This window comes from Gadus chalcogrammus, chromosome 16, assembly GCF_026213295.1.
Source record: "Gadus chalcogrammus isolate NIFS_2021 chromosome 16, NIFS_Gcha_1.0, whole genome shotgun sequence".
Lineage (NCBI taxonomy): Eukaryota > Metazoa > Chordata > Actinopteri > Gadiformes > Gadidae > Gadus > Gadus chalcogrammus.
In genome coordinates this window covers 18537659-18565546 of record NC_079427.1, presented here as the reverse complement: position 1 = coordinate 18565546, position 27888 = coordinate 18537659, and the positions used below count along the sequence as shown (strand labels likewise).

General features: G+C 47.5%; 1 protein-coding gene across 3 annotated transcripts in view; it reads right to left on the bottom strand.

Moving 5' to 3' along the window:
* atm (ATM serine/threonine kinase) overlaps window positions 1-27888 on the bottom strand; it is a 35182-nt gene that overhangs the window by 6654 nt on the left and 640 nt on the right. For 2 of the 3 annotated variants that reach the window (XM_056611771.1, XM_056611770.1), the window contains exons 3-55: window positions 27614-27735; window positions 27241-27386; window positions 26835-26999; window positions 26333-26498; window positions 25500-25738; window positions 25128-25297; window positions 24712-24884; window positions 24022-24393; window positions 23455-23640; window positions 23176-23277; window positions 22725-22959; window positions 22239-22370; window positions 21709-21834; window positions 21505-21594; window positions 21081-21285; window positions 20345-20538; window positions 19856-19935; window positions 19429-19584; window positions 18794-18869; window positions 18541-18671; window positions 18156-18270; window positions 17493-17663; window positions 16995-17170; window positions 16336-16579; window positions 15762-15880; window positions 15542-15668; window positions 14813-15012; window positions 14090-14264; window positions 13443-13604; window positions 12783-12915; window positions 12309-12404; window positions 11534-11705; window positions 11209-11350; window positions 10739-10918; window positions 10101-10278; window positions 9722-9830; window positions 9152-9307; window positions 8933-9041; window positions 8601-8689; window positions 8346-8448; window positions 7612-7760; window positions 6770-6874; window positions 6421-6540; window positions 5671-5905; window positions 4985-5155; window positions 4550-4669; window positions 3713-3930; window positions 2663-2870; window positions 1977-2102; window positions 1428-1571; window positions 829-967; window positions 363-445; window positions 134-274 (exon numbers count right to left, since the gene is read on the bottom strand). In XM_056611771.1, the coding sequence (XP_056467746.1) occupies window positions 134-274; window positions 363-445; window positions 829-967; window positions 1428-1571; window positions 1977-2102; window positions 2663-2870; window positions 3713-3930; window positions 4550-4669; window positions 4985-5155; window positions 5671-5905; window positions 6421-6540; window positions 6770-6874; window positions 7612-7760; window positions 8346-8448; window positions 8601-8689; window positions 8933-9041; window positions 9152-9307; window positions 9722-9830; window positions 10101-10278; window positions 10739-10918; window positions 11209-11350; window positions 11534-11705; window positions 12309-12404; window positions 12783-12915; window positions 13443-13604; window positions 14090-14264; window positions 14813-15012; window positions 15542-15668; window positions 15762-15880; window positions 16336-16579; window positions 16995-17170; window positions 17493-17663; window positions 18156-18270; window positions 18541-18671; window positions 18794-18869; window positions 19429-19584; window positions 19856-19935; window positions 20345-20538; window positions 21081-21285; window positions 21505-21594; window positions 21709-21834; window positions 22239-22370; window positions 22725-22959; window positions 23176-23277; window positions 23455-23640; window positions 24022-24393; window positions 24712-24884; window positions 25128-25297; window positions 25500-25738; window positions 26333-26498; window positions 26835-26999; window positions 27241-27386; window positions 27614-27735 (8181 nt within the window). The remainder of the gene's footprint in view (window positions 1-133; window positions 275-362; window positions 446-828; window positions 968-1427; window positions 1572-1976; window positions 2103-2662; window positions 2871-3712; window positions 3931-4549; window positions 4670-4984; window positions 5156-5670; window positions 5906-6420; window positions 6541-6769; window positions 6875-7611; window positions 7761-8345; window positions 8449-8600; window positions 8690-8932; window positions 9042-9151; window positions 9308-9721; window positions 9831-10100; window positions 10279-10738; window positions 10919-11208; window positions 11351-11533; window positions 11706-12308; window positions 12405-12782; window positions 12916-13442; window positions 13605-14089; window positions 14265-14812; window positions 15013-15541; window positions 15669-15761; window positions 15881-16335; window positions 16580-16994; window positions 17171-17492; window positions 17664-18155; window positions 18271-18540; window positions 18672-18793; window positions 18870-19428; window positions 19585-19855; window positions 19936-20344; window positions 20539-21080; window positions 21286-21504; window positions 21595-21708; window positions 21835-22238; window positions 22371-22724; window positions 22960-23175; window positions 23278-23454; window positions 23641-24021; window positions 24394-24711; window positions 24885-25127; window positions 25298-25499; window positions 25739-26332; window positions 26499-26834; window positions 27000-27240; window positions 27387-27613; window positions 27736-27888) is intronic. The other variant, XM_056611772.1, reaches the window with a different exon arrangement.

Sequence of the window (27888 nt, the reverse complement as noted above, 5' to 3'; positions counted from 1 at the left end):
CACACACACACACACACACACACACACACACACACACACACACACACACACACACACACACACACACACACACACACACACACACACACACACACACACACACACACACACACACACACACACACACACACACCTTGACCAGCTGTCGGTGGCTCCTGCCGTCCGAGCCCACACAGTCGATGATCTTGGGCAGGTTGACTCCCCCGACAAGGCGGTACTGGGGCTTGAAGGAGCGTATGGTGACCACGTTGTCATAGCAACCCGACGGATCTACCTATAGGCATCACATATCACATCTAAAGCACACAACCCTTGTCGAATTGCAGTCAAGAATCATGACTCAAAAGTAAATGCTTACGCACCCTGATCTCCACAGTGGGAATGGTGACCTCTTCCAGGTCTTGTATTTTCATGATGGGCTGATCCGCAGGAATGGGAAGAGGCTCTGTGAAGGAACACGTCAGACTCACCACACCGAATGATCGCACTGCCCCCGTTATTCAGACGCCCTGCCAGAAGTATGGCTATGAACCTGACCTCGCAGACTTGGTAACAAACAAAAGGAAGCAAAACTTGCTGAATAAATAATATTAGCATAACCTCTAGACAGAACACACATAATATACAGACACACTGAGCTGGCTTTCTTGCGTGGAGTACACAGAGAACACGCACGCACGCACGCACGCACACACACACACACACACACACACACACACACACACACACACACACACACACACACACACACACACACACACACACACACACACACACACACACACACACACACACACACACACACACACACAGGCTTGATGAACTCACTCTTCTCCTGCTTGTGTCTGCTGGCGTCCATGTAGGCCAGGGTGATGTACGCATCACACAGGTACTCCATACCCTTCAGCATTGCGCCCCTCTTCTTCCTCACCACGCTGATGATCTTCCGGGCCACCTCTGACCGTTCCTGCAGGCGCGGCACACATGACCTTCAACCAGGGACCCCAGGCCAGGACATCCCATGTAGTACAGAATATTCCCGCGTATTTGTAGTAGGGGGACTTTTATCACCTTTTTACTTTGCTTGTTAAAGGGAAAAGGTACTAACATGGACTACTACATGTTGGATAAATATTTGGTTTATTCAACCTTTTTATTCAACGTTTCATATTTTTTAAGAGACACCTGAGTGCACTTTGCACAAACACTAGACAAGACAAACACTAGACAAGACGATACAGGCACATGCTCTGAACATATACAATGACACACGCAAGTACTCAAATGTACAGTTGAGTCCACGACTCCACATACGAACAATACAAACATTTCATAGACATTCGATAACTGATGATTGCTGGGAGAACGGCAGCATACTCCGTCCGGACGGACAGACAGACAGACAGACAGACAGACAGAGGTCCTACCAGGTCCAGTGGTGAGGGCTGCTGCGGCGTGTTCTTGGACAGCCGGGACTTGCTGGTGAAGCTGGCGTCCTTGTTTGCGTTGACCAGAGCCAGGATGATGAACAGTGTGTGGTGGGGGTGCTGAAGGCACGCGCGCAGTATCAGCTGTCAACGCCACACAAACAACAATGGCCATGAAGCACGCCATGTAGGCAGGAGGACCTCGGAACTTACACACTAGCCAATAATACTTAAGGCGATAAGACGGATGAACTATTCAAACAATTTCAAACAATTTCAAACAACGCCATTATAGGCTTATATAGTATTCTTATTCATGCAGTCCATTTTTTTATCGAAATTGCTAGAAAATGTTCTGCTATATATATATGTGCATTGAGCTATCAGTTTTGGTTGTTAGGTAGCGGAAATTATAAATAGCTTAGTTACAATTTTGTTAACTAAGCTATTCGTTAAGTAAATATCATGAAAACTCCTCTACTTGGGATAATGATCCCTATTTCAGCACATTTCAATGATCAGATGCCCTCCATTAAAGGGCAGCCTTACGTCATTGAGGACGTCATGGAAGCCCACGTCCTCGGCGCTGTCGGTGGACATCTTGGTGCCCATGCGGGCCGCCAGCTGGTACATTAGGGGCAGGAACTTATGGGAGGGAATCCTCTTCACACCGACCTGCCACACACACACTTTCAGCTCACACCACATGAAGAACAGACAAGAAGGCCTGCATGCTTGTGCGTGAAAAAGTTAGACTTTGTAAATTGATATACATTGTAAGAAGTATAAATAGAAAATGTGAATTAACGAGTGAGTGTGCAACCCTGCACGCCTTTATTTATCAAGCGTGTGTAGTATGTTATTTTATTTAAAACGCTGTGTGTGTTTTGATGTTTGTCTTGGTGTATGTGTCTTGGTGTATGTGTCTTTGCGTGTGTCTTTGTGTACGTGTCTTTGCGTGTATCTTTGTGTGTGTGTGTCTTTGCACGTGTGTGTGTGTGTGTGTGTGTGTGTGTGTGTGTGTGTGTGTGTGTGTGTGTGTGTGTGTGTGTGCATGTGTCTTTGTGCGTGTGTGTGTGTGTGTGTGTGTGTGTGTGTGTGTGTGTGTGTGTGTGTGTGTGTGTGTGTGTGTGTGTGTGTGTCTTTGTGTCTGTGCAAGTGTGTGTCTTTGCACGTGTGTGTGTGTGTGTGTGTCTTTGCGTGCGTGCACGTGCATGCGTGCGTGCCCCGCCCACCTTCATCATGGCGTTGACCTCCCTGAGGTCGGCGTTCTCCAGCCACAGCGAGGCCAGGCGGAACACCCAGTCGTCGTGCTGCTCCCCCTCCGCCAGGCAGTGGACGTAGTTGTCCACCGCCTTGCACAGGAAGCGGCGCCGGTCCTCCTGCAGGTTGGACAGCGCCAGCTCATCCATCTTTAGCTCCTTCTCTAGTTTCACAGTGTACCTGGAGGGCGGAGGGAGGGGGAGGGAGGGAGAGGGAGAGGGAGGGGGAGGGAGGGAGGGAGAGGGAGGGGAGGGAGGGAGAGGGAGGGAAGGAGAGGGAGGGGGACGGAGGGGAGGGAGGGAGGGGGACGGAGGGAAAGGGAGGAAAGGAGAGGGTGGGAGACGGAGGGGAGGGAGGGAGGGGGACAGAGGGAGAGGGAGGGAGGGGGACGGAGGGGAGTGAGGGAGGGGGACGGAGGGGAGGGAGGGAGGGGGACGGCGGGAGAGGGAGGGATGGGGAGGGAGGGGGACGGAGGGGAGGGAGGGAGGGGAACGGAGGGAGAGGGAGGGGGACGGATGGAGGGGGAGGGAGGGAGAGGGAGGGAGACGGAGGGGAGGGGGACGGAGGGAGAGGGAGGGAGGGGGAGGGAGGGAGGGGAACGGGGAGCATGGTGGAGTGAGCTTACAAAATGACCCTGGCTGCCAACCAACTTCACTGTTAAGGGATAATCAATAACATCATCAATAAATTATAACCAAAATAAAGAGGTCTTGTGTTGGTTGATTGAGGCCTTGCAGCATATGCAGTTATACTACCAGGTGTGAGACATTACAAGTTGATACAAATTCTGCCCTTTCCTGTGCCTTAGTGACATCACAAGTGGGAGTGTCCACCTAGATGTATAATGGACAGAGAAGCAACATTTTCTACTCGTAATGGCTAATCACACTCACACGTGGTGGTATAATAGGGGCCCTTTAAACATTGCTTAACACTATAGAAAGCACTGGTAAGCACTTGTGTCGGCGGACCTCTGTTGTGCTTGTAGTAAAAAGAAACACGCGTCTCCTGTGAGTGCAGACCTGTTACTGTCGACGTTGTGCTCCTTCATCAGGTCCACCTCCGCCTTGGCCTTCTCCAGTAGCACCTGCTTGTTCTCAAACGCAGAGGAGCGCATGTATTTTTCGATGGTCTGGTACTGGAAGTCGGAGAAGCGTGCCAGGGACAGGAAGGCCTTGGTCCGCTGGCTCTGTAGGCGGGGGTCCTGCTCGCCCGAGTTAGCCTGCAGCACCTCTACAGCCTGGGAGGGGAACGGATGTGTGAGAAGATATAGAGTCGAGTAACCCTGGATCCTTACCAAATAAAACTAGTCATCATGTAGAATCCCCTGCTCACAGAGGGTTGAATTTAGTATGCATTACTTCAATGTCGTCCCACAATAAGGCATGCTTAAGGACAGCTTTGAATACAGAGTAAATATTGTTATTACAGTGATAACGTAATAATGCATGTGTTAAATGACCACTAGCTAGGGGAGCAGGGTAGTGGAGTGGTTAAGCTGTTAAGACTCCCAGCGAAAGGTACTTGGTTCAGTCCCCTCATCCCAGAACATCCGCAGCCAAACATGGGGGCATTCTTGAGCAGGATGTATAGCCCCACCCCGAAGAACGAAGCAGCAATGGAAAACAATAATGGTTTTCCTATTAGTATTCAGTTGGTTGTAACCTAACTGCTAGATGCCACTAAATCCTAGACACTGGCCCAATGGCCTGACTAAAGTTCTTGAATGAATCTTTGATAACATTTCTACAGTCATCAACAATCTCACTTCTCTGTCTGTAGTTTTGGATATTTGCAGAACCTCGTGTGTCATAGGAGCATGAAGCTCTCTCTCTACAGCAGACAGGCAGGCTCTTTACCCTCTCCAGGTATTTCTCCAGGATGACTCCCGGACTCTCCAGGCAGCTCTCCGCAAGCCAGTTACCACACAGCCTCATGCTCTCAGTGTAGACAGGAACCAATGCTGGGTTCATATCCACCTGGAGCGAGCACACACACACAGACACACACACACACACACACACACACACACACACACACACACACACCAATTGATGTTTTAGATTTCTTTCAGCATTTCACCAAACACCTGGTGCATTTTAAATTGTTGTTTTATTATTTGGTATACTTAATAGCATGGTACACAACATTAGGCTTTTAGAAAAAAGTAGATTGTTCATCTTAGAGATCGTCTTTTTCGTACATATTGCAGTATACAAGTGATATTATGCGTGTGTGTATGCGTATGGAAGAGTGTGTGAGTGTGTATGCATACGAGTGTGTGTCTCTCTGACCTGCCCCTCTAACGTGTTGATCATCTCCTTGAGGAGGCCCAGGGCGGGACCCTGTTCGCCTTTGGCCCAGAACACCTGGGCTTCCTCCAGTTGCCATGACGACGAGGCGGCGGCCGTTTGGGCCGCTCCGCTTGCGAGCTGCTTCATCTGGTACACGGCCCGCTCCGCCAGCTGGACAGAGCCGGTAGGGCACATAAAGGGCACAGAGATTTGCAATTAAAATGGATGTGATTTACCTATGCTTGCTTGCATTTTGTACTACACAGTGCAATGACAATAACATTGAAATTCCTACGTAGCTTTGCTTATCCCTTCCTTAACCTTTCCCAGCCCTAAAATCACATTGACCTTTTGGTCAATGCATTAACATTTTGAGCTTTTCTTATACAGATATCATGTGCGATTGTGGATTTAGAAGTTCATCATAAAGAAATTGCCAGAAAAATCTGATCGTGACATAACTTGTAAGTACAGCATGCCCTCTTGTACATTGTATTCTATAGTGTTATCCTAACTAGCTATAACTCTTACCTACATCAACATGCTGTCTTTAGCATGCAACATTTAGGTAGATCATATAGCAGACACTTTAACCGCTACTTCAATGACCCTCATTACAATTGGAACAAGACTACCCACAGACTCTAAGTTATAAGTAGCATTCAAATTCAAAGAGGACACTGTACCTGTGTGTTCCCGGCGTTGCGCGCCAGCTGGCAGAGCTCCATGAGGTGGTTGGTGAGCACCGAGCTGAGGAACAAGGTGCTGTCGGGGTCTCCCGCCCGGGCCAGCAGGGTCTGCATGGTCGCGGATCGCAGGGCCAGGATGGGCTCCACCAGGGGGAAGTCGCTGTCGGCCAGCAGCTGGGAGTGCTGCCCCCACTGCCTGCACACCTCGGCCAGGGTGGTGTCCGAGAGGGGTCTGGGTGGAACCACAACGCAGTCGCTGTCGTCATTCTGAATGTGCTTGAATGTCCTACTCCCTCGGTGTCCAATCCCCCAACGATGATACTGTTGAGAGGGGGCGACTTGCCCCCCGACTCATGTAGTCTGGTGGGAACTGAGACTGAAGCCGGCAACAACGGTGGGAACAGCCACTGCGAAGAAACCTGCGGCCCGTACTTCGTATCCAATGACTCGTATCAGTGTTTTACAAATCTTGTTTATGTCTTATATGTGGACCGAAGGGAGAGTAACTAACCCTACACGAGATTGATAGGGGGAGTATGCATGTTATCTTTAGCAAAAAGACATGAGCATTCAAAGGAAGATCTGTATTTGTGCAGAATCTAAATTTAATTTGTAACATAAAAAAAATATATAATGTTAACGTTCAGATGAATGCCAATGCCAATGTATTGGATACTCATTATTATCAGTGATATCTTGAAGTTGTCCCCCGCTTATTATTTATTATTGTCTCATCAGCGCCCTCACCTGGAGAAGAGCTGCCTCACACTCTGGAGCTCGCCCAGGCTCTGGAGGTTCCTCACAGCAGGGTAGAGGGAGGAGACGGCCTCCAGGCTGCCCCGGCACAGCTCCTCCACCTCTGCACCCCTGTTCTCACACACACACACACACACACACACACACACACACACACACACACACACACACACACACACACACACACACACACACACACACACACACACACACACACACACACACACACACACACAAAGAGGAGACATAGAACCAGAGGAAAACAAACATTTAGTCACAATGTGTAACTTTATATTCAATGTATTCAAAAATTTTATATTTCATCAACTTGTCTCCCTACCTTGCATACTTCAGGGTTCGGTCAAACATTGAGAACTCTTTATCGTTCAGAGCCAGCAGGGCCCCGAACACCGACTCGTTGAAGCCAGGGCTGGCTTTCTCACTCCTGAAAACAACAACACATTTATAACAGCCATAGAAAGCAATATACAGCCAGCGCTTCATCTACGTTGTACGTCCTGGCACTTAATGTACGCACTTATTGTCTGTAGTATTTAGTTATAGTACTTAGTTATGTAGAATCTTATCCTAGCCATCTTTGTTGTATATGGGGAAGGGGTTAACCTAGCAATTGTTAGTAGACTGGGTAGCCCCGCCCATTCTGCCGGCGATTTGAGTTCGCCCAGCACAAGGGTCTGGAGAAGAGCAATACATTTCTTTCTGCTTCCGATACGTTTTTGCGGGAGCCAATCACCATGCTGGCTTTTCCCCTTGGCGCTCTATTTGCTGTTTCAACACAATGATGACAGGGAGGCGACGGCAAGCAGTCAATCGCGTACAGAGTCAGTTAGGCCAGTTGATCACACCTCTTGTGCTGAAGAAAATGACAGCAGCTTCCCCAGACCAACGTGCAAATCGATTGAGCTTGGTCTGGCAATAGCCAGACTAAATTGTTAGTGCTTTGCACTTTGTTCTATGAACATCCTTACTGTAACCGACAGCGATATTTCTTTTCACATTCTTATGACAAATGTACTTATTGTAAGTCTCTTTGGATAAAAACATCTGCTAAATGCCCTAAATGTAAATATAGACGTTACACAGACAGACAAACATGTTGTTCCATTCCTCATCGGGTCCCAGACCCCAGAGACAACACACAAACCAGGACATGTTCCTGACCTCTCTGGCAGGTCACAGTCCCACTGGGTGTTCCTCCAGGCGGCCTGGAAGCGGAGCTCCCTCAGCTCGGACCCCCACTCCACCCCCTCACTGTCCAGCCCCCGAAGGTAGGTGGCCAGGATGCCGCTCAGACCAAAGTTCTGCAGGGCCTGCTCACCACGGCCGAGAGGGACATCAGACACATGTTACCGACTGCATCGTGTTTCTACCATTCATTGGGGAAGCAGATCTAACACTGTATATATGGAATGGATATATGAATAATGACGCAGGGCTGATAGGAAGTGAAATTATCTGTGCCTGAAATTATCAAATACATTTGAAGACACCATAGAGAATTGCCTTTCTTGACAACAATAAAAGGAGCGGAACTTGCACACCATGTGGCCGATGCAGCAATACGTTTTTATTGCATAAAAGTGTAAAATACTACCCAAAGTGCATGCAAACGTTTTCAGTCCCATTCAGACCATCCTCAGTGCAAACATACAAAGGTAAAAGACTTCCTTATATAGACTACGCCTAGTTGGTGGCCGACATGTCAACCAAAAGGTCAGGTAGGTTGACGTGTTGACTAGACATTATAAAAAGGCACCGCTCACCTATTTGCACTTTTCTTGACAACACACATGGCCCGAGCTCAAGCCTGAATCCAGGCACCATGCCTGAACTCTATCAGGCCTGATGACGGATATAATGAAGAAAGATTTAAGAAACCCCCTCTCCCAACGTACCTCTACAATCCCCACTTGTCGGGTGACCTCTGGTAGAGTGGAGTGGAGGTCGTAGGAGCTCAGGGCCTTCCCCCACATGGCCTCGTGTTCATAGGTTCGAATCCTGCAAACAACAGAGAAGGAAGTGATTTGGTTTCAATGGACACTGGGCACCGATGCCTGAAACAAAAAAAGATATATGGAGAAGAGCAGGCCTGTGTTGTGACGGTGGGCCGCTGTGAGGGAAGTGGTCCGGGGGTGTCTGTGATTGGTCACCTGGTGAGAGGGCTGCTCATCTTCTCCCCTCCGCAGCCATACAGACTGTCAGGCTCCCCAATGCAGCGATACACCTCCATCAGCAGCTCCTGCACACGCACACAAACCGCCAACAGGAAGCCAGGCGGTCGGGACGCAGTAAAGCAAAAGAAAATCATGTTGAACACAGTTCAATAGTTGGAGAACATTTGAGGCATTGAAACAACCTGAACATGGAATGCACCATTTAGATACCTTTTATAACAATGTGACGTGGGAAATGTGTATATGGTAAGATGAAAAATACAAATATCTGACAACACATTCCCATCTAGGGACATCGTATGACCAACCTGTAGGCTGATGCCGTTGTCCTCCATGCTCTTCTGCGTCAGGCTGGAGATGGTGAGGGTCTGGCTGTTCTCCTCAAAGTTGATCCTGCGAGACGCTCTCGACCGGTCCCTGAAGACAACACACAGACCCAGGTATAAAAGCACAAGGATATCCCCAGAACCCCACCCTCGTTCACAACACAACACGGGCGGCGACACGCGATGTGCGAGCGGACCGACCTGCGGCTCTCCTCTGTGCTGGCCTTGATCTTGTCCACGTAGATCTCGCTGTACAGCAGGGCCGTGAAGTGGGCCGAGCAGGCCTGGGCGGCCCGGGCCACCTCCAGGAAGTTGAGCTCCAGCCAGGAGTTGGTGTCGCCCACCGCACTGCCGGATCTGACGGCCCCGGAGCGCACGTTGTTACATTACGGTTGGGAAGTATGTATTGTAGCAATATATAGCAAAATATGATTTATACTCGACTATACTCTATGCTGCACCACGCACAGGATATTCATCAGTGCATTTTGCAGTACAATCGAAAAACAGACATTATTGCAATAATAATAATAATAATAATAGATTCAATTTATATAGCGCTTTTCACGTACTCAAAGCGCTTGCAATAGTATACAATACCTTATTACAGAAACCACAATCAATTATTTAATTAATTCATTGATAAATAAAATACATAAATTCAATACAAACAAAAACAGACAAGCAAAATTCTAAAATAGTCAATAGAAAATTAGAATTACTTCCCGGTAATAGCATTAGTTCTTTGTAAGACTGATAATAGAGTCCCACCCGTCCGTGTCTACTGGTCTCTGCTGGTGTCTGAGGTAGTCCACCACTGACAGCATGGTCCTCAGGGAGGCTTTGTCCAGAGACCCCTGGATCACCATGTCTGAGTCTCCTGGCAGATCAACGGTAACACAGTTTGATTAGAATAAACAAAAGCAGTATAATCCATTTCATTAAGGCCCAAGGCTCCAGAAGAACAGGGCAAAATGCTAAAAGTTGAGTTTAGGTCGACAGTTTGTAATTCTTGCACTCTTGTTTGTTGAAGGGAGCGTTTTAGAGATACAAAGTCTATATAAACCAGCTGCAACAGATGCAGTTTGACACAGAGTGGTATCAATCTTTTATTTATAAAGTGGAGTGAGGCTAAGGCCCCGGGCCCTACCGGACTCCACGGGGAGCGGGGTGGCAGAGCGGCCTGAGGCCTGGCTGCTGCGGCAGCAGGACGTGAAGAAGTCCTGGACGTGGCGGGAGAGGAGCAGGCGCCAGGAGCCGTCGCAGTCCCCCTGCAGGATGGAGTGCACCACCAGGGGCAGCGCCCGCTGGCAGAAGTCTGCCCGCACCTGGGGGGACACAGGGGGGGGCGGGACAGAGCCTTACTGGGGCTCCTACAGCTGTGGCTGGATGACTGAGCTCCCAAAGGGTACATTGATGCTGCACGGTGTAAGGTTTTATTTTACCGATGCTGAGATGGTAGACTTGGAGGGACGGTTGTAGATTTTTGCAAGTACTCACTAGGGGAAGTAACTATTCAACAGATGTACTATAAGTACTATGATGCACTGTAATACACTAAACATGAATAAACATTGTAACTGAATATCTGCAATAATCTCTATGTCTTATCTAGTTCTTGACTAATAAGGTACTTTATTAACAAAGAATAAGTAATGGTGAGATGAGACTTTTCTGTATAGGATTCACCAGCATAATAAAATGACTTGAAACAAATCTACAATGTGGATCCCAGATCTCAGGGCGACCCTAAAGTGGCCCCTACGTGGCACACGTCCTGGTACTGACCAGACACAGCGGCCGGGACAGCAGCAGCACGTGGTTGCGGACCCCTCCGCTGTCCAGCAGGGCGGCACACAGGGTCTTGAGCCACCGCTTGTGGGCCCCCGTCTGGGGAACCCACAACCCCTGGCTCTCCAGCAGCTCCTTGGACTCCTCCGGACCGACCTCTGTGTTCCCGTCCTCCAGCTGAACCATGCACAAGGTAGGGCACGCAAATAAAGACCATCGGTTGGACCAACACAACGTCCTTTTTAATCGAAAAGTCCAACAAGCCTTTCGAGTTTTTATTCCAAAACTAACCTGAACAGTTTGGGCAGCTATGGCTGACCTGAACAGCCAACATTCACACATATGAACACATGCACACGTGCACAAAGACCACAACACACACTTCGACCTGGCTGTGCTTTGCAGCATGCATTAAAACAAACAGCTAATGGGTTTTATTCAGTAGTAACAGCACGACGTGGCGGTACCTTCTTCTTGGCTGTCCTGAAGGGGTTGAGGTAGGCCAGCATGGGGTCCTGCTTGTCCTTGTGCTGCTCCCAAAAGTCAGCCCCCGACTGAGTCCCCAGGATGCTCTTCACACACTGACCTGCGGCCTTCTTCACCTCAATACTGGTAAACACAGACGTACAAACACACACACACACACACACACACACACACACACAAACACACACAAATAACATAAATAGTAATGCATTACATGGATAGAGACAAAAAACGTCATAGACTTATTAGACAAGTAAATCCACAATCTAATTAGTTGGGCAACACTTTGACTCTTTAATCCTGAACCTGTGGTGAGTGAGGGCGTGGTTCATGCAGTCCAGCAGGATGTAGAGGCCCTGGGCGTGGCTGGAGGGGAACAGGGTCACAGCCCGGGTGTAGAGGGGGTCTCTGCCGTGCAGCAGGGCGATGGTGGACAGGTCGATGGGACCCAGCTCTCCCAGGCAGCTCCCTGCCGCCTCTAGAAAGGTGAGGCGGGGCATGAGGAGATCCAACTATTGACCAGGGACATTTCCCTGGCGATACAGGCCCGTATTTTTATCGATTAAATGCATGACGGAAATGTTAATCATGCAACTTCTAGTCTGAGCTGACGCCTGAATATAAATCGTCCATGAAACTTTGTACCGTGTTATTCGATTATATCATAACATTTCAGTTTATTTCATCATTATTTATTTAGTCACAAATAAAGTTGAACAACGGGGGAAGTTTGCGGTTGGTTATCAATATCTCCTATAGATAAGACTGATTGCTGATTCCAGAACAATGAAGTACACTAAGAGTATTTTGTTCAGGATCATAAAATGTATACAACTATATATAGTGCAAAGGGCTTCTACGTCAGGATGCATCATGGGATATCATGTTTGCGACACACCACTATAATGTGAGGTCTCAAGAGAGTTAGTAGTACTGTAACGTAAATGTACTGTCACCTAGGCTAATGAAAACTTCTAAGACTCACATGAGAAGCACTGTTACAACATATATAAGTCTCCCCATAATGACAAATCATTTCACAACGGTAACTAACATCTATACAGACGGCCAGATGGGGTACCTAGGATGTGGGCTCCTCCAGGGTGGTTGGCTGCTACCTTACACAGGTGGAGCAGACTGAGGATCAACTTCACCAGCACACTCTCTGAGGGCTCCTCTGGAACCAGGACACACACACACACACACACACACACACACACACACACACACACACACACACACACACACACACACACACACACACACACACACACACACACACACACACACACACACACACACACACACACACACACACACACACTTCAGGCTTGATGTAGGTATGTACAGCATTGAATAACAGTTTACCTTTCCTCTAAAAACTGAATTATCCTGCACCAAATAAAATAAATGATGCAAATATAACTAATAAGTTAGATGTTGGCCGAATGTTGGTTTACGAAAAAAAAAGGATTTTAATCTAGTTGTGTTTTAGTCAACTTTTTTGCAACCATAGCAGCCTCCAGAGTTCCTCCACCCCTGGAGCATTCCTCACCGTGGCACTCCTTCAGCAGCTCTCTGATGGCGGCCTTGTTCTGCTTCAGCTGTCTGCTCAGCTCCTTCAGACCCTCCAGTCGGGTCAGCGGCAGCGTGTCACATGAAGTCACAGACAGGAAGTGCTCTATCTCCTGTTGGAAGAAGAGAGGCAAAGATGGACCCATGGCTTATAATAAGCTACCTGTGGTCTTAAGATACTAGAGGAACCTGGGAACTGGTGATCCAAGACACAACGCTGCTGGATACTAGTGGGCAGCAGTGGCTCAAAAGGTAAAGCGGGTTTTCTGGCAACCAGAAGGTTGCTGGTTCGATCCCTGGCTCTGCCTAGTAGCGTTGAGGTGTCTGAGGCTTCCACCACAGTTGGTATGAGAATATGTATATGAAGGGGTTAATGTTAGGCAATAATGGTTGAGTGCTTTGAGTGACCACAGGTCTGAAAGTGCTTTATAAATATAATATAATATAAAACTCCATTTAGTGGGGATCAGAGAGAAATCAGACTTTCGAGAGCCCTTAAAAATCACGAGATGGTATGAAAGGGAGCTATGGATAACATTTTAGAAATGGAAGTCTGACGATGGAATATCAACACTCACTCCAAGTACTAAAATATACATCATGGTATTTTGTATATGTTGTGTCCATGGCAGTTTGTTACCTGTCGCAGAGTGAAGGTCCCGGAGCTGTATTTCAGCTCGTGTTGCACGGAGCGCAGCTCTTTAAACTCCCCAGGGCCGTCGGGGAAGGGCTCCAACCTGCAGATGGCGCTGCGCAGCTTCTCCTGGTTCTCCACCACCAGGAACCTCAAGAGGGAGAGAACCTAAAGGGCCGGAGAGGAATAACATCTGAGCCGAGGCAAGGAGAACCTGTTGTGACGAACACTGCTTGAAAAACCCATTATCTACATCTAGAACATTCAGAAGAGATACCTCGGTTACTTCTTTTAAATCACATCTTAAAATCCACGTGATGTGGTCTTTTATTTCATTTGAATGTAGCCTTTAATCTGTTTTTTTTTTCTGTCCTCGCGTAATAATGTCCTGCTTATGTAGCTCCATTGTACTAATTCTTAATATTCAAGTGATTTACATCAAAACATGTCCTTTATAAATAAAATGTATTATTGTACTATTATTACCATGAATTCCATGCAGTTAAAATGCGTATTTCAAATTCGAACTATTCCATCTATCGCATATTTTTAAGTATAAATCAATTCACCCAACATCATATTTTTTAACTGAAACACTTTAAAAGAAGAACAATGTCTGAAATACGTTTCAGACCAAGCGTGGGGTTCCTCACCTGCTGTGAGATGGCCGGTCGGCTGGTCACCTGGGCCGTGAGAGTACCCAGGATCACCTGCAGGTGGCATTCCAGAGCGTCAGGGCAGAACTGCAGCGCGGCCCGGCACACCGCGGCCAGAAGGTCACAGCACAGCAGCAGGCTGCGGGTGGACACCTCGTCACACTGCTCCGGACTACAGGAGAAGAAACCATTGAAAGGCAAGTTTGTTTCAATAGCCCCCTTCAAACACAAAGGCTATACACAGGGCTTTACATAGTCAGGTAAAGCCTCATGTGCATTAAATATGTTTGAAGGAAAACCTTTAAAGTATAAGAAGGTTTAAGAAGAAACAAGAATGTTCTGTTGTCAGTGGATGTCTTCTTTTTAGTAATGTTTATGAAGCCATTTTGACCATTTTCCTAGAGCCGCAACATAATCTACTCTAAACCTCCAAAATGAAAGCGGCCTGAACCAAAGCATTTTTTTTTTAACAGGTCACAGAAAAGGTAGGAGTTAGGCATTATCAGGGATGACTACAGGTAAACTGTGGGCACGGTGTTCGAACCAAAGAACCTCTAGGTGGTGTCAAGCACGTAACCACTAGGACTACACAGCCCCTTACAATATAAGGTGTGTGTGAATCCATCAGTTAGCACCAACGTTTGGTCCAACTTTACGAGAAGTCTGTCTAGGGTGTTTCTTTCTGTACGAGCGTGTTTAAGCGCGTGGTGTAAACCCCACCTGCTGTTGAAGTGGTGTATGAGCGTGTAGATGATGTCCCTCAGGACGAAGGCCCAGGCGCCCCCCAGGCCCTCCTCCATCTCCCCCAGCAGCAGGCCCACCAGCAGGTGGTACATCAGCAGGATGCGGTGCCGCTCGTAGCCGTTGGTCGTCTCCACCGCCTTCTCACACAGCGCCAGCAGGATCCTCTGGATGGAGATCTGGGAGGAGCCAGCGCCGCGGTTTGGAGCGCGACGAGGCGGACGAGGAAGGAGTATGGAGGAGGGGAAGAGGGAGGGATTTCAGTTTTGTATATTTGAGGGTGTTTTTACGGATATAGATAGTTAGAAGACAAGGACGGACTCCATTTTAAGTACTTCCTCTGGCAGTAGCTTTCTAGCTAGAGACTGGATGGCTTATCTAGCAGTAGCCAGATTAAAAGTAATAGCAGAAGAAACAGTGCCCAGAAAAAAGTTATGGACCAATTCACTTCATAAAAATTAAATAAAATAAATATTATAAATGACAAATACATTTTAACAGGATCGAAATACTGCACGCAAGTTACAGAATATCCATCCCTTCCTGGGGCCGACATGGTGTTGTGAGTACACCATATTTCCCCCCAATGAGGGATGGCTCTGCGGTCTGATGTCTAACCACTACCTGCTCTATAGGGACATGTATCTGTATTCACTGTTAGTCATTTTGGATAAAAACCGTTGCCTGAAGGAGTAAGTCCGGTCTTACCGGGTTCTTGGACAAAATGGCGACCAGTGACTTATGGTTTGCGCCGTGACAACGGCTGATGTAGTCCAGCGTGGCTTTGATCACATGGGAGCTGAAGTAGGGCGGGTTCGGTGCAGGATCCAGTTCACTAAAAACCAACAGAATCGATGTTGTTAAGACTTGGAGTGGGCACTTTGGCTGCAATATATGGACGACGTGTGCATGACCGGTGGTCATTCACCCTATGAACCGCTGGAGGTCCGCCCCCTCCTGCTCCCCTGTCCCGGCCCCCTCGTACAGAGTCAGAAGCAGCTCCACCACGATGTGCGCCAGGTTGGACTGGATCAGGCTGTCGATCCTCTGTGGGTGACAGCCAGGGAGACAAGAGTTCGATGCACTGCTCTTGCAAAGACATACGAGGTCGAATCGCAGACAGACACTCTGCCAACGGATGATTAATCACCAGTTCAGGTCACTCAGTTTAATATGAATCACAGAAGGGCATCTCTGAACATTTTCAAAAAACATCAAGAGACCCACCTCCTCCTAGAACAGCTGTACTGCTGAAATGAAACATACTTTGAAGGGTATGGACAATCTGTCTTTAATTAAGAAAGTATTTTCTAGAAATGTAATATCTCTGATGCATCATCACTTTGGTGATAAGTATGACATCTATTTCAATCAATTGGTATATTGGTTGTATGCCGTCCGAAGGGGTCGTGTGATATGCACACGAATCCTGTGTGGGCGGTTTGACAGCCCGGCACCGAAGCAAAGCGTTACATTGACTCAAATACAAGAAGGAGCAGGACCTGCTTCCCCAGGCAGCTGCTGTCCTTCAGCAGGTCGTACACCTTGGTGGCCCTCCCCCTCTGCAGGGCCACCTGGGGGTCCTGGCCGGACAGCACGAAGTACGGCAGGATGTTGACCATGATCCTGGGGAAGCAGTCGGCCAGCAGCTCCCTCCAGTCCTTCCCCAGCAGGCCTCCGATGGACCTGACCAGCTCAAAGTCCTCCAGGTACACCAGGTGGGGGATGAGCACCTGGAAGGAGGCGCTGCAGGGGGGCGGCCAGAAAGGGTGCAAAACAAGTCATGGAAGAAGGTTGTCAACACGACGGGGTGTTAGGATTATTCATGCTGATGGGTGCTGGGGGATTTAAGATACTCGACAAAGTTAAGGCCCAAATCAACATTTAGTAAAAAGCTATTTATTTTTATATGAATACATGCAGTACATGAAATCATGAATTATCAATATGCATTCATTTTATGAATATTGAAAGGATATTCCCCAGAGTTTTAAACAAAATCCAGTAGAAAACAACAACACAAAGCAGCAAAGGTGTAATCAATTCTGATGAGAAAACAATGCAAAAAAACAAGCTTCCATTTGACCCAGCCAATCCCAAGATGCTGTCCAGGGGCAAGGCCCCCCCCAGTGAGTCTGAGCCACTCTCCCCCCTTCCTCACCTGTAGAAGTCGTGGAGCGTGTCGTGGCCCAGCAGGGCGAAGGGGAAGGACTCCAGGTTGTAGCGGTCGTCGGCCTGCCTCAGTCCCAGCCACTCGGCCACCAGGTAGTACAGGTGGGAGCTCACAAAGCCCTTCACACTCCTGTAGCCCAGCGCTCTGGACACACTGCACAGCACCTGCAGGGCAGAGGGCCAGCTTAGATTCGATGTACTGAAGCTCACATTAAATGCATAAATAATTTAAACATGACAGAAGATAACGCAATTTTTTTAGGGGGTAAAAGATGACATGAAGTAAAAATCTTAACTAAAAACCATGCACAGAAATTATACAAAACAAACGTCACAAAATAGCAAAAAAAAGATAATAAATACATGATGGAATATGAGTATTAAATAGAAAACAACCCCCACTTAAATACTTGTATTCATCAGTATAAAGTGGCATTACAACCACCCTGAGTCAGTTACACCATTAACACTCAGTTGAGGCCCTGACCTTCTTGATGAGCTGATCCTCGATGTTGTTCTCCTTGTGTGACTGGAAGAGGGCGAACAGGGCCTGCTTCTCACACACGGGGCTGCAGCACAGCACCACCGACACACACTTCAGCAGGGAGGCCTTGCGGTTGAACGCCTCGTCGCGCAGCTCCTCCGAGGGGCCGCTCTGCTGTGATTGTGTGACCAGGGAGACACGCACCGATATGAGTGCAAGCACAGTAGAGCTGGGGTTGGCAATTTTCTTTCGAATCGTTTATTTTGCCAACAGCATAAATAAATCAAAACCTCTTGACAAAAAATGACAGAAATCCGATGTATGTGGGGCGAATGCAATGAATGGATGGGTATTTACTACAGGCTTACCTGTCCGTCTACCTACCTATCCGGCAACCTCAACACATTGATGCACTCATGGTGCATGACTGGAATCATCCACAAGGCTAGACCTTTTGCTAAAGCTACTCCTGTGTTTTGGGGAAGTGACTTTGGAGGGAGAACTAAATGGAGGGGTACAATTTTGAGCTTACTCTGCCTGGCTTATAAGCCTACCCTAGTTTTAATTAAATATGATGACGTATTAATGATGTACAATTCACTAAGACTAATTTTCAGCAAGCTGCCGAGGGGGGAGGAGAGGTGACCAGTAAATGTCTATTCTTACCGAGAACCTCATTCCCTCCTGAGCCTTGAGGTAGACTCTCTCAAAGGCCTCCTGCTGGTGATGCAGTGGCAGCATCCTCCTCTCTGGCTGCCCAGCTTTCATCTCCACAAACAGCCTTGATACAGCAGGGAGAGACGGTAGATCATCACAATTAGGAATCTTAAAACCAATGCAAATATAACCCAGGAGCTACGACCCTTATCAGTTATATAGGAAAGGACAGTTCATTTATTGAATGGAGAAAGATGATTCATATACCGGCAGTCTAGAATACAATTAAAAGACAAGTTTTGGATGAGATTTAATTCAGTGTCGTCCAATTAATCTAAAATGCAGGTATCAAGTGTTGCAGACACATGTGCTGTAACAGTTGGTAGGTACCAACCTCTCCACGGACATTGCGGCCAACATGCGGACGTGGTGGTGGGCGTCGGCCAGGTGAGAGGGCAGCAGCACGGATACAGGAAGCTCCTGCTCCTTCAGGTCTAGGACCGCCCACTCACAACAAGGGTCAGCCTGACAAGAAGGAGCATAGGTTTAAAGAAAGAAGAGGGAAATAACGTATACAAACAAAGGGAACATATTAGGAAAGGCTCCGCCAGCTATCACAGTGTATTATAATACTATGAAATACTTGCCTCCAGTAAAGCAACCAGGCATTTCACCAAACCAGCACGCACACCCGCTGTGCACTTCCCTGTCTGGGCCAGGATGCTAAGACACAGCAAAACAACAGCATATCAACAAACAAGAAATGAACAGAAGAAATGATTGTCCCCTTTTAAAAGCAAAACTCTTAGAATTCCCCCCCAAAAAAATAGGGGAGATACAACTGTTTAACCCCAAAACCCAAAGAATCCAACTGAAATAAATCACACCCTTCCCGTCAGGCCTTCCTCCAAAGCCACTTGTCCAAAAGACGTGACTAACTCGCCAGCCTTAGCAATAGATCTGGCTGGCCTTGGGGAAGAACCAGGTCCTGTGCAATGAGTACAGGGGCCGAGGCTGCTCAGCTATGTAGACAGACAGGTGGGCCATCCAATAATTTCATATGGGCCGAATTAAATGATTGGAAGGGCTTATTACAGGCCTGTGACAGCCACACACACAAATTGTCTTTTTTTTTTTGTCATTGATTGCTGGTGAGATGTCAAGAGAATTTCAACAAATAGGACAAATAATACTCCAAAAATGAATAGCCTACCCTTAATTTTAGGCAATGCTGGATCAAACCCTGTGTCTCACAACTATGTCTATGAACTGTGGCACTCACCAGAAGCCGGAAATGACTTGCAGCAGCATACCCTGGACGTGGCGCATCTCACTGGCCGGGTGGTGGGTCTGTCCCAGGCACTGGATGGCCGGTAACAGCCCCAGCAGCACCGTGGCACAGACCTCCTGGTCCTGGCGGTAGAGCGAACACAAGTCCCTAAGGACACAAAAACACGGAGACACCGTTGTACACGGAGAGATACCATATGCATGTGTGTCAGCCTCCACTTTCTCTCAGAAGTAGAGAGAGAGCCAGGTTAGTTTGCACAAACAAAAACATCTTCTGATATGTTGGCGCAGTGAATACAGAAGGTATACGAATAATCAATGAAGACACTTAAATTCAGATAAAAGAGAACAGAAAAAATTCAAACAGTCATACTAAGAAGTGTGTGTGCGTGTGTGTGTGTGTGTGTACGTGTGCTTACGCCAGGGGCCTGAGCAACAGATCCAACTCCTCTGGAGAGAGCGTGTCCTCAGCGGGGAGCTTCTTCAACAGGACCAGATACTGTGGAGAGACACATTCGCTCTTCAATGGGACAAACCCATCCATCCCCGTGTGGTTTTATGAATTTCATGGCATTGTCATTAAAAAAGGTACAACATGCAACACAAATGTGTTTGAAATGTGCTGTATCACACATTCTGTCACGTAGATTGTCAGTGCAGCAGCGATGTGACGTGTTTCTAGCGAACCTCGCGTTTGGAGGATGAGGTGTGGTTTGGAGAGAGTACTGACGGAGTAGAGGTTCTCTTTGGAGAAGCTAGGTCAACATGTGGCATATTGTACCTTTATGTATAGTCTTAATGACATGATGGTGGTCTTCACCTTCGTCCCACTAGAACCGCTACTATATTAATATATAACTGGCGACAATTGGCCGATCATAGTCATCACACCGCTAAACGCTGCCCACCATGTTGACATGCAGTGCTCTGCTGAAGTCCACGTGCTCCAGCAGCTGCAGCAGCTTGCGCCGCACCTCCTGGGGTTTGAACAGCAGGCTGTGGGCTGGCTGGACCGAGGCACACACACACAGGAACTCAAGGCTCGCCAGGAGAGCCAGGTCCTCGCTGGCCAGATGTTCTTCTGCCAAAAGGCTCTTTGCACCTGCAGAGGGAGAGAGTCCATGTAGTTAAAAATAGCTTTTTGTTGACTATCAAATCAGCAAGTGACATAAGATGCTGTAGATGTAATCACTCAACTGTATTGAACTATTCCTTTGATTTAACTTTGTTTTTTGTTAAAAAGGAAGGACTGCATTAATTACTCCATGTGAAACACAACAAAAAGAGACAGAGAGAGAGTGTCCTTGTAGTTCAATCATTTTAAACTGGATTTGGGATTCTAAAGATTCATATCGGGGAAACAATTCTCAGAATTTCCTGATCACCCATACATAATTCGACACCCATTGTGTCAAATTACATCAGTCATCTAAAATCCTCACTTCTACTGCTGCTGCTTATAGCCTACCCCACATCAGGCAGCCATGCAGATCTGGTTTGCCTGAATAAAATGTAAAATACTGTACATTTGAAGTTTGACAGACTATCACCGCAACCAATTGCCATATAGAGAGGCTATGTTTTGTTATATATATCATCATAAAAGCCGGTTAACGAATAAGTCACCCCTGCCCCCCTTCCTACCCGGACCACACGCCACCACCTCAGCCCCGTCCCCGTTGGCCCGGTGGGGTTGGTTGGTGCTGGTGTGAGGCACCTCATCGTCGCTCAGCAGGTCAAAGTGGTCCACCGGTGGCGGCTGCTGAGTCGGGACTGCATCCCACTCGTCCTCCAGTATGCTGCGCTGGTCTTCCACTTGTGCGCTGGCTGTCCTGGAGACACTGCTCAGCTGAACCAGGGGAAGGGAGGGTTAACTTAACGGGGATATGTTACCTGTGGCCTATTCTAACACCGGCCCTTAAAAAATGGAAGGGCTGGAAGGCATTATGTAATTTATTGGAGGTCACAAGATGGACCAGTGGTACTCTGAGGGAACATTTTTGCACAAATGACTCAAGGACACAGAGTTTATTTCGTGGTAGATGGATCTGTAGCTGTGGTCACTTACCAACAGCTTGCAGATCTCTGCCAGTTCAGTGAGGAGTCTGGCAGGGAGGATGCTTGTGAAAAGTCGGAAGGAGATGGAGGAAATGTGGTCCTGCAGAATGGAGACAAATGTATTTTTGGAAATAGACCAGTGACCACTCCGAAGAATATAAACGGTGCTCTGCAGCCTAATAAAAAACGAGTTAAGGAGTAAACTCAGTCTGACCTGGGCCTCTGGGCTGGCCGACAGAGTGCAGAGCTTCATCACAGTCCTGAGCGCTGCCATAGTTCCCTCCTCCTTCATCTTCACCTTCACACTTGAAACAAAATCGCTGACCTCCTGGGCCAAGGCCTGAAAGGATGAGTTGGAGAACTGAATACTTTTGGATCATCATATGCAAGACAAATTTGATAAGATTTTCAGTTGAGTATCAAGGGAATCTTCATGGTGAAATTGTTGTGACTTTCACATGCAAGATGATTTCTTAATATCTCATAAATGCCGACACAATCCAGTTCAACACAGATCTATAAAATACTGCAAAATACATCTGGGCATGCTTGCAAGCGACATTAACAACAAATAAATCACCATATTCCATGGCTGAAGAGGCAGAGAAATATATACACAATATATAACTCCCAATACCGTGAGACTATTGAGGCTGATCACGGCTGGGCCCCGGTGGGAATCAAACCCCTAACCCTGTCAGCCGTCATGCCATTCTCTTCCAGCTGAGGGCCACCATACGGTACCTTGGCCTTGATGAATAGCGGGGACTTGAAGGCCTCCTCCTGGCTCAGGGCCCCTGTGGAGACGTAGCCAGCGAGGACCCCTGTCAGCAGGGTCAGGCAGCGCACCAGGCACTCGGGAGCCGTGGTCGGGGACTGGGAGAGACCGGGGGCCACTCCAGGGCGTTAGGGACATTGTTTGCAGGCGCAATCATCAGAGTCAAATGACAAACAACTAGGGCCGTGCGATTAATCGAATTTTGATCACGATTTGTATTTGTATTTATTTTATTCCTTAAATGTTCCATATAAACAGCATCATTTTTCTACATTATTTTCGATCGGAACAGTCTCTATTTGAAAATGTTGTTATTCTATTAGGGCGAAAGTTCAAAGTTCTCAGTTACAAAGTGTTTTTTGGAGACAAATCCAGAATAAATGCATCATGTAATGTTTTAGAACTCAAAAATCGAGCAGCCCTACGAACAACTACTAACGGCCACTACTCACGTTGGGGGAGTAGCAGTTCAGTAGGTTGTCGGCCACGGCCAGCAGCGACTGCTGCAGCCTGTCCCTGAGGCTGGGGACCAAGGGGAGCTGGCTGGGGGCGGCGGCAGAGGCCACCGCCACGCTCTGGTTGTTAACCCCGGTGGGTGCCTCCAGGCTGAAGTGCTGGTACAGCCGCTCCAACTCTACCAGGGAGGGGTCTTTGGGTTCTGGGGAGGCCTGCTCTTGGGTCAGGATCCTTTCAAGGTGGAAGAGAGGATAAGTTAGCGGCCATTAACTTATCCCCTCATTGATCATTATTAATCATCGATCATTCTCCGATTAAAACAGTACCATGTCAACGGAGATCGGAAAATAGGCCCAGATCAGCGGTGAAATCCAGTTCAGATCAGTGATTTGTGACGAGACGGAACGTTTTTAGAATGTTGAAACACAAAAGTTGTAATTGTCTTACCTATCTAATCCTTCTGAGGCCAACAGACAGGTGAGCCCTGTCCTTGTGTCTTTTAGGGTCAGGGAAACCAGGACGTTTCCAATCAGGTTGAGAGAGAAATCACTGTAAACAAGGTTAAATAAAGACACTCTAAGTAAAGGTTCACAGCGTAAGTTTGGAGTAATGGAAGTGTATTGGCGTTAATCGTTGTAGAGATTGAAGACTTTGTAATCGTATTCCCAGACATTCGGACCAGGGTATCCCTGGAGTCCAACCTATGAAGCTAAAACCCGCTCCTACCTGCAGATGATGGGGTGTGGCTTGACACTGTCATCCGACTCATCGCTCTGGTCTGACATCAGCAGCCAGCCAACGAGAGCCTCCTTAAGACTCTGGGACCCGGACCCATCCACATCTGAGCCTCGCACCAGACGCTTGGGGACGGCACACTTCAACAGAGCCCCGGCCAGACAGACGGCTGCACTCCTGGACAGGCGAGGAACCAGCAGGCGGAGGACAGCAACATTAGGGACAAATTCATGGAAGTAGGGTTGTGAGTCTAACGGTATCTCACGATTTGATTTCGATTCTTGGGCTCCTGATTTGATTCCCGTTTCCAAATGGATTCTCGATTCAGTCCATAGGAGGGCTAATTGTAGGATCTATATTTTAAATAGTTTAATCAGCAGGTGCAATAATGTAAACACGGGGTGTAACGCTTGCTTTCTCTATATGAGGGTTTTATTTCACCAACAGTGGTAAGATAGCATCAACTACTATGTTGACGATCATAAAAGACATATTACCATGTGCAAAACTAAAATAATATGCGTTTGAGACCATGTGAACAAAACCAAAAAGACTCACTGAGACGGTTTGCACGCCATGCCAGAGAACAGCTTCCAGGACTCCCTATCCATAGACATCAGCCCCGCCCGGATGATGGACGTCAGCAGGCCCAAGCTGAGGGCCTCGCTTTGCGGCGAGCCGACCGCTCGCAGGGCCAGGGTCCACACTCGGCCCCACAGCCTGTCCAGCTCCGCCCTGGACTCCGGGGCTCGGTCCGGGTGGGCGGCCGGGCAGGGGGCCAGCTCCCTGAGGCAGCCCAGCACGTAGGCGCCCCTCTCGCCCCGGCGCTGCTCGCCCAGCAGCTGGCACAGCACAGAGAGCAGGGGGACCAGCTCGCCACCCGGCACCGTGGACCGGTACTTGGAGAGCAGCACCGTGGTGATCTGAAGCCTGGTGCAGGGGACAAGAACCAAGGTTGTGCGACGCAACTGTGATGCACAGGGGGGTGTGTGTGCTCGTAGGGCTAGTGCAGGTGTAGCGGTTTGGCCTATCGGGCTCAAGGACCTGGGTTCGATTACCCGATGTCCACTGACTACTTGCCGGCATCCGTGAGCGAGATTCCCAACCCTCAATGAGATGCATCTTAAATCGCTGCAAGTCCCTGGATTTCAGTTGTGAATGCTTATACAATACTACGCAGAATTGTACGGACTCTTTCAAATTGTTATTTCTGTTCTAGTACTCAGCCATAAGGAGTGGGCTGCTCACCATGGTATGATGTCAAAGTCACTGTGCTGGGGTTGAAGGTGTTCTCGGAGGACCTCCCAGCCCAGCTCGATGCGACGCCGCTTGCTGGGCGTTCCCTCTGTGGCACCAGCCCTGGATCGGGCGGGCAGCTGGGTCACCTCCAGCACCTGGACGCCCACGTCTCCAGTAAACAGCTGGAGAAACAACAGCGAATGGAACGAGTTCATTGTCTTTATCTTAAACTGCTATAAAAAGAAAAAGCACTGTCCCACAGAGACAACTTCAGTGAATGAAGTCCACGAAGAACATTGGTATGTTCAATAGAAGCTGCACACACAAATAATTAATTATAGTCTTATCGAGCCATTATGGGAAAACTGTGTTTCATAATTAAATAGATCAACTGTTTAATAATTGTAAATCCTGCCATCCATTACCTGGTGACAAATGTCCGCAGTGAGCTCAATGAGGTTGTCTTTGACAGCTATGTGTCGGGTGCCAGTGATGTACTTCCCTCTGCTGCCTATATGGCTGATTTCCGAGACCAGCTCGTTGTACAGGTTGTACAGAAGACTGCGCCACCTATTCCAGTCCTCAGCATGAGCCCCTATACCGTAGGATTTTACCCCAACAAGACACAAGCTTAAGTGATTCAAACAATGTGCATCGATTTTGAAGCTAGTACACTGGTTTCGATACAAAAGGACGAGTGTGTTATTTCCTTCTGGAACAAACACATATTCTTCTTTGATTAATAAAAGTCCATAATGTACGACATGCTTAACGGTTTCAGATGGTCGGTTCTGTACCCGTCTCCGGTGTCTTGGCTCCATTGGGGTGGTGCACGCAGAGCTGCAGGTTGAAGAAATCCACCATCTCGTCCTTGAGGGCGGAGCTGGGCCTCATGTCCGCCCACACGTAGAGCACGGAGGGCAGAAGCTCCTCCCCTAAGCCGCACACCCTCATCCGGCAGTTCATGGCGGCCGACCTCAGGAAGATGTTGAGGGCGGACACCAGGTGCTCAACCACGGCCAGGTGTTTCTCTTGCCTGAGGAGCGGGGAAGGGGGGTTCGGTCAGACTCATGGGGAAGGTATGTAATACCATTCTCTCGTTTAGATTAGTCATGCTCAGGCAACATGTGTTAAACTCTTCTGCCAACACAATAATCCAGTGGGGCCACAATGTTACGTCATTACATTATCAACTTGTTTAAAGAGATCACGACTCAATATACTCTTTGAGAGTCACATTATATATGCAAGGTGACTCATATTCAATTAGCCTAAATCTACCTTCACACCAGGGATTCTAACAATGTGGGCTCTGTTATAACCCCATTACCCTGCCCATTTGGATTTGGCGAATATAATCCAAAATGCTTAACCTTGATGTGCCACTTTCATGTAAGCAGTGTTCAAAATCAAACCAATGAGTCAATACAGTCTAAAAGGGCTTCACAGGCCTCATGACATGACCGTTCCTAACGCTAAGCCCACTTAAGGGCAAGGAAAAACATCCAAAATGATGAAGGAGGAAACCTCGAGGAGGAACGCAGAAAGAGTGATCCTTCCTTCCGGGGATGGTTCTACTTTAGTTTCCAGTTTCGTTAAATTTAGAGCACTATATTTGCAACAAGGTTACCTGACATTGAGCAGTGCTTTGGAGAAGAATCTGAAGAGAGTGCTGTGGAGGCTGTCAGTCTGTATGCAGCAGCCCTGCACCACCGTGCTGATCACCCGGCTCACCAGAACACGGTTGATGGCCTTGGAGGAAGAGTTGAACAGCCCACAGAACAGCTCCAGGAGACCTAGGGACACGTATGAAGATGTACACCAACAGAAAACTAAGACAAATACAACCTTTGGATTTTATTGAAATATCATTTCACAGCACTTCTTCACATAGAGAATCCATTTGTTAAAAAACACATTACATTTGATTTATAATTAAAATTAAATTAAATTTTACCACGATTGTATATATAATGTCCTTAATCAATTATTTGGTGAAAACAAAAGCAATGGAAAGCTACCTTGGAAAAGTCACCTGTATGTGCCTACTTTCCTTTAAAAGGCATTACAATTAAGTACTTTATTTGACCATTAGCTACAAGATTAATCAGTGGTGAATATAGCCCACTGACTTTGCCACTGCTGGGTTGTGACATCACACCAGTACTTCCTGACGGAGAGCACGTCCTTGACCAGCAGGCTGCTGTACTCCTCTCCATAGGCTGAGCAGCTGTAGGAACTCTGCAGAACCTCCATCACATGCCTCAGCAGCTCCTTGAACTGCAGCCGTGGCCCACCTGGAAACACACAGGTAGAAAACATGACACGAGAAATGTTAAGGAAGAGACCCAACTTCACGCTATCCTTAGACTCATTTTTACCTGGTTAAATAAAGGTTAAATAAAAGTAAAATACACAAATAAACTTGATTCATAAGTACAGTTAAGTTTTCAATAAAAAAAAAATGGGTCCAAAAATTGTATGTATATCCTTTTATTAAAATAACAATAATAAAAGGGGTCTCTCGTTTCCTCTTACGTTTGTTGGCACAGCGAATAAAGTATTTGACCAAGCTACACATCTCGGCCATCTTCTTCTGTCGTGTTGCGAGTGTGGTGGCCGAAACCGTGGCTTTACTTGACTGGAGGTGTTCCGTTTCCTTCTGGACGTAGCGCTGCAAGAACCTGGAGGCACATAGAAAAGGGCGGGCCTCATTCACCAACAGTGGTTAAGCTGCGTTTTTCCAGTTCATAATCATTATCAAGGTCAATGAAGGTCATCTAATTATTTGTATTTACCTGTATATTGTGCATGCTTATTTTGTATTATAAAATAGCAATATACTACAAATATTGACATTCATTTTTTTGAACATACACAATAGCACAGTTACAACGTATCTTGAAATTACCGGAAAACAGAATCCCAGGAGAGTTGCTTTGAGCCTTTGGCGGCTTTAGGTCCTGAGGTGCGATCCAACTCCTGCACCGTTTCTGGATCTTTGAGGAGCCTTCTGAAGCGCTCCGCTTCTTTCTGTAGGGGATAAGACAGAGAAAATGAAACATAGGGACTTAACGGGAGTGTGACAAAGATTACTATGGAATGCATAATAAAATAAGAAAGAATACATATATCAAAGGAATACATTATTCAGAGGCATACAATATATTCAGGTTACAAACAAAG